General features: G+C 39.0%; 1 protein-coding gene across 10 annotated transcripts in view; it reads right to left on the bottom strand.

Moving 5' to 3' along the window:
• LOC106867625 (contactin-3) overlaps positions 1-6,520 on the bottom strand; it is a 629,470-nt gene that overhangs the window by 217,818 nt on the left and 405,132 nt on the right. For all 10 annotated transcript variants that reach the window (XR_016238615.1, XR_016238614.1, XR_016238617.1 and 7 more), the window contains 4 exons: positions 5,802-5,939; positions 3,430-3,603; positions 3,075-3,145; positions 1,066-1,303 (listed from right to left, as the gene is read on the bottom strand). Coding sequence is in view for 4 of the 10 variants with exons in the window: in XM_089343329.1 (XP_089199455.1) it covers positions 1,066-1,303; positions 3,075-3,145; positions 3,430-3,603; positions 5,802-5,939 (621 nt within the window). In the remaining 6 variants the exon portion in view is untranslated. The remainder of the gene's footprint in view (positions 1-1,065; positions 1,304-3,074; positions 3,146-3,429; positions 3,604-5,801; positions 5,940-6,520) is intronic.

The raw sequence follows: 6,520 nt of genomic DNA, 5'->3' as shown, positions 1-6,520 counted from the left end.
CTTCCTGTTTCTGTTGTGCCTGTAATTCAAAGGGTCAGCCTTGTCACACTGTGTCACGCTGAGTATCCCCGAGAACTACGTTAAGGGTACACGTGTCTGTGGAGTGCTCAGCCACTTGCACGTTAATTTCACGAGCAGGCTGTTCTGTTGATCGGATCAACTGGAACCCTCGACGTCGTAAGCGACGGAGTGCCAACCACCATTATTATATTTATTATTATTATTATCATTATTATCATTATTATTATTATTATTAGTATCCATGGAAGTGCTGTCAGATGGATCTACTCGAGATGTGCGCAAGGCAGTGAAACTGTCCTGTATGCACTCGTCCAGTGTCTGGATATTGCTGACTTGTGGAGCTTTGTAGAATAAACGTTGATGCATGTAGGACAGATCTGAGTATCAGCAGAGGCCTTTGTGGAGATCAATCTGCTGCCGGGGGGGGGGGAGTTCTTCTACCTGGTGGATGAGATTGAAAGAACTGAAGACAGGTTCTTTCCTCTTTGGCCAAACCCTCGTTGACTTTTTTCAAGTTCCACTCGAAAAGGAGAGTGAGGGTGGAGAGACAGGTAGCGCCTCCTGGTATTTTTTGTTGAATGTGGTGAGGATGGTCTGTGTGAATGGGCCTGCTCTGACCATGTGCTTGTTGGCTGGAGGAGGAGGGAAGAGGGAGTGAGGTGCCTACCTGAGATGCCCTTAGCAGCTGGGGTCCCTAGGATGAGTGGGGGTTCCTTATTGGACCTGAGAGGAACTTTGCACGTTTTTTGGAATTTTATTGATTTTTTAAATTTTCACTTAAATTTTGTTGTTGTTATTTATTGTTTTTATGGCAGTATGACCATTGTTGACGCTGCAACTCGGCAGACTGATGCCTGGGGGTCACACCAAGTGGCTTATAGCAGACTACAACGGGCATATACCACAGAGAATATTGTGCTTGACCCCATTTGTCCCTCGTGTCGTATTGTCCCAATTTATTTTGTGTTCGGTCCTTGTGGTCAATAAAGAAAAAAGGTTATTATTAGTATAATAAAAATACATTGATCATAGTTATCGATTTACCTTCAGGGGAGGTGGTGAAATAGACCGGATTGGAAACTGGTCCTCGTCCAGCCTCATTCTCTGCGGCAATTTCAAAAGAATACTTCATTCCAGATAAAAGTCCTGTAATGTTGGCTTTGAGACTGTCTACTGGGAAATACTGTCTGTTTATATCTGGGTAGTCATCTATGGAACTGATGACCTTGTAGTTCACCACATAGTGAGTGAGGGGACCATTTTGGTAAAATCTTGGAGGCGGCTAAAACGCAAAAACATGAAAAAAAAAAAGAAAGGTAAAAGATAAAGAAGATGTCTGATTGCATTCTTTGAAATTGAAAAGCTTTTGTTATTATTATTATTATTATTATCATCAATTTGATGTACTCCTCTCCCCCTACTCCTCTCAAAAATCTGCTGGCCTTACTCTTTTACTCTTTTACTTGTTTCAGTCATTTGACTGTGGCCATGCTGGAGCACCGCCTTTAGTCGAGCAAATCGACCCCAGGACTTATTCTTTGTAAGCCTAGTACTTATTCTATCGGTCTCTTTTTGCCGAACCACTAAGTTACGGGGACATAAACACACCAGCATCGGTTGACAAGCGATGTTGGGGGGGGGGGGGACAAACACAGACACACGCACACACATGTATATATATATATATATATATATATATATATACGATGGGCTTCTTTTAGTTTCCGTCTACCAAATCCACTCACAAGGCTTTGGTCGTCCCAAGGCTATAGTAGAAGACACTTGCGCAAGGTGCCACGCAGTGGGACTGAACCTGGAACCATGTGGTTGGTAAGCAAGATTCTTACCACACAGCCACTCCTGCGCCTTGTGAAAAAATTTCAAATTATTATTATTTAAGGTAATGAAAACTGACAGAATCATTAGCACGTTGGGCAAAATGCTTTCGTCACCAGTGATGACCTTCAAAGAAAGGTCCAGATCAACTTCCAATTGTTCTTTCAGATCACGACATGCATTCAGTCACGACTGCGTTTGATCCTTCATGAGCAAGTGAAGCACAAATTTTGCTGCAACTCTTTTCATTCGTAATTCCTCACTCAAAATTCGTTGGCAAGAGCTGCCGGCCACACCAGTCACACCAACAAGTTCATCAATTGTTTACCAACGGTCCTTCATGATCAGGTCATGAATTTTCGTGATGTTTTCATTCATTGGGTGGAGGCGTGTGGCTTAGTGGTTAGGGTGTCAGTCCCATGATCGTAAGATTGTGGTTTCGATTCCTGGACCGGGCGACACGTTGTGTTCTTGAGCAAAACACTTCATTTCACGTTGCTCCAGTCCACTCAGCTGGCAAAAATGAGTAACGCTGCGATGGACTGGCGTCCCGTCCAGCTGGGGAACACATACGCCATTGAAACCGGGAAACCGGGCCCATGAGCCTGGCTAGGCTTTAAAGGGGCGCATTTATTATTTTTATTTTATTTTTCATTCATTGGGGATGTTGACGGTCGCCCTGAATGTGGTTGTTTTTCAAGCATCAAGTGACCAGTCCGAAAATGTGAAAACCACTTGTGAACTTGTGTTTTGCTCATGGCAGCATCCTTGCAAGCTGTTTGAAGAATGACAACTGTTTTGGCTGCCATTTTCTCCAGCAGAAAACAATTTCATGGAAACATGCTGTTCCTTCGCTTCAGCCATTGCAAAAATCAACGAGCAGGGAAGAAGCACTGTAAGACAAAGACACACCACATGGCAGTATGACCATTGTTGACGCTGCCACTCGGCAGACTGATGCCTGGGGGTCACACCAAGTGGCTTATAGCGGCGGAAGCCTGGACTACAACAGGCATATACCACAGAGAATGATTCTGCTTACTTTTGGGTACCTCCTCGTATATATATATAAGCGTGACATAGTTCACAGCTGAGTATACTGTGTTCTCCTGGATCAGCAATAGACAATTCAGTGATAAACGACGATAGAGGTATTTTCTATGTAAAAAATAATAATAATAATAATAATAATAATAAAATGAAAAACTTAGAGTTACCTCCCATGATATCTCGAGCGTTCTTTGCATTATTTGGTGAACTGTGAAATTTAAGGGACTGACCGACGGTGCTGGAAATAGAAGTAAAATGATCTGTTAAAGACAAGTAACGGTATAGAATTGGTAGTGGTACCAAATATATTCTAGAATTTCATACAAGTGTTTCGAACTCGATGTACTTGTTGTTTAATTATCCATGGGCAAGTTCTCATGTATAATGCGCGGAAGTCAGGGAGATTTATAGTGTATTTTACCTGTGATACACAGGACAGGCAAACAATTAAGTTATAAATGAAAAGGAAAACCAAGGTGATATAATTTTTTCTTTAGTTATAAAGAATTCTTCAGTTCTTACCTTGTATTTCTGTTGTAACTGTGATAGGTGAAGAGAAATTCCCCCAAAGTTCTGTACCATTTTCAACATTGGCAGCTCTTACTCTGAAAATGTACGTTGTATAAGGATGTAAGCCGCGGACCGTATGGCTTATAAAGGGAGAATCTATGTTCACAAGTTCTTGAACAATTTGATCTATTAGAAAAAAATAAATAAAAATCAATAAAATAAAATCGGTCAGTTAAGTGACTTGGCACCTTTTAGCTGCAATCTCTTCTTCATATTCCAGCATAAATTAAAATTTGAAAGTAATTTATGTTGCTCTAAAAGCCTAACCATAAGTAAAATAAAATTTTAAGTTAGTGTTTAGCATAATGTAAGGAATGTTGGAAAAGTTAATTAGAAATAATTGCAAGGTAAGACAGGTAGATAATTAAAATTAGTGTTATAATATTTAATGTGGAGAACATTAAAACATCAGCCAGAAATAATTGAGGTGAGATAGACAGATAGTTAGGTTGGTATTAATATATTTATGTGGAGGGTATGAAAAAGTTAAGAAATAATAGTGTTTCTCGAAAAATAGATAATTAAGTTAGTGTTACTATATTTAATGTAGGGAATATTAAAATATTAACTAGATATAATTATGAGGTGAGACTAATAGATAATTAAAATTAGTGTTATAATATTTAATGTGGAGAATATTAAAACATCAGCTAGAAATAATTGAGAACATATTTATGTAGGGAGTATTAAAAAGTTAATAAGAAATAATTGCGTTTCTCGAAAAATAGATAATTAAGTTAGTGTTACTATATTTAATGTAGGGAATATTAAAATGTTAACTAGAAATAATTACGAGGTGTGACAGACAGTTAAGTTAGTGTTAAAAATCCATGATAACTAATATGATAAAGAAGGTAATAGACAACTGTGTGCACTGGAATGGTTGTCTATCCTTTCTTCTGTGAATAAATCAGTTAATAAAAAGTTGATACCTCCAAACTACGCTTTACTTTTACAACAGCCAATATCTATTTATTTATTTATGTAGTTATCCATTGATTTGTATTACAATGTAGACGTGATAAATTTTTGAATTAGTACAATAATTCATTGGAAATCTTTGCAAAAATATCATTTTCAATGATTAACCAGACCCAAAGTGACTTACAAGGAATAAAAACCAAGTTTGCTGCAGATAAACAGATAATATGTAAAGAATTGTGATAAGGTTTAGATTGCTTTCACATTTATCTTATGTAGAATCGGTTTAATCTTGAAACAAATGCAGCTGACCCTTTGAATTACAGGCACAACAGAAACAGGAAGAAAGAGTGAGAGAAAGTTGTGGTGAAAGAGTACAGCAGGGTTTGCCACCATCCCCTGCCGGAGCCTCGTGGAGCTTTAGGTGTTTTCGCTCAATAAACACTCACAACGCCCGGTCTGGGAATCGAAACCGCGATCCTATGACCGCGAGTCCGCTGCCCTAACCACTGGGCCATTGTGCCTCCTATTGTTGTATACTCCCACTTTATTTATATTTGAAAAGTTTTCTCCTACTTTTTTGAATTGCAAAGTCTTTGATCAGATCCTCGCAATTTATCTTACATAACACATCTCCTTCTATATTTAGAAGAGATAAGACACCCTGAATATTATTTTAGCAAGTTTAAAGGGATTTCTTTTGTACTGTAAACCATTTACCATTTGTATGTTGCTTCTGTTTCGTTTATGATCTTAGCACGTGCTTATTTTGCTTAATGGTCAATCAGGCACGGGTTATTAACAGTAATTAAAGAAAAAAATTATTTCCAAATTAAATGATTTAAGTAAAGTCAGGCTTGATCTACCCTTGTTGTATCACTTTGATATTAGTTTTTGAGTGTTGAATAATCCAAAACACACAATAATTCCTACATAACATTAGAAAATGATGAATGAAAAAACAAAGATTTCTCATCATCATCATCATCATCATCATCATCATCATTTAACATCCATTTCCCCTGCTGGTATGGGTTGGACATTTTGATAGGAGCTGACAAGCTGGAGGGCTGCACTGGGCCCCTCTCTGTTTTGGCAGGGTTTCTATAGCTGGATGCCATTCTGGATGGATGGATGGATGGATGGATGGGTGTGTGGGAGGGTGGGTGGGTTGTTTAGGTAGGTAGGTAGGGGTAGGTAGGTAGGTAGGTAGGTAGGTAGGTAGGTAGGTAGGAAGGTAGGTAGGTAGGGAGATAGGTAGGTAAGTAGGTAGGTAGGTAAGTAGGTAGGTAGGTAGGTAGGTAGGTAGGTAGATTTGACTGAACAGCCTTAAACAGTTCCTGATCTGGGATTTTTCAGAGGATGAAAAAAAGAAAAAAGAAAAACAGAAGCCATCAATCTACCTTGTGTCCAGTTAAGTGAATCTCTGTACAGCTGGTACTTCTTTAGGTTACCATGGAGATATTTTGGCCTCCACCAGGACAGGTAGATACTAACAGGTGATGTTTGGACAACCTGAAGCCTGATTGGCTCTGAAGGAGCTGCAATGGAATAAAAAGGTAAATAAAAAAATAAAATATAAAAGATAAAATCACAACAAATCTAAATGGATTATTGATCTGAGTCCATCGATGTGTTCCCTCACTCTGACTTTATATCAATACTACGATGGACCCTGCTTTTCAGAATTGGCTGGTCTCATATGAAAGGAATGGGCCTTAGAGGTTAAAGGATCAAATTAATAATAACAGGATCATGGTCTTGAATTCCAGAAATCGGTGTATGTTGTGTTTCTGATAAAGACATAAACCCCTTATTCACATTGTTCCACTTGTATCAGTTGCACAGGAATGACCCTGTGAGAGGCTGGAGTCCCATTTTGGCTGAATGTGGTCATCTCATTTACTCATACACCATGGGGACTGGATAACTGGCAGATAAGTCCTAGAAGGCAGGACGATAATGTCCAGCAGTTGATCATGATGATCATGATTAAGCTCACATGCTGGTGTTGCACTGAATTCACAGGACTTGCCCATGTATCATCATCTTGTGACCCAGATTCTGTAGCCTCTCTCACAGATGCTTCTCTAACCTATATTTTCATCCCACTTTCCCTCAA

This window comes from Octopus bimaculoides, chromosome 27, assembly GCF_046866305.1.
Source record: "Octopus bimaculoides isolate indiv1 chromosome 27, ASM4686630v1, whole genome shotgun sequence".
Taxonomy (NCBI): Eukaryota; Metazoa; Mollusca; class Cephalopoda; order Octopoda; family Octopodidae; genus Octopus; species Octopus bimaculoides.
The sequence above is the reverse complement of the archived record's forward strand: the minus strand, read 5'-3'. Positions and strand labels throughout refer to the sequence as shown.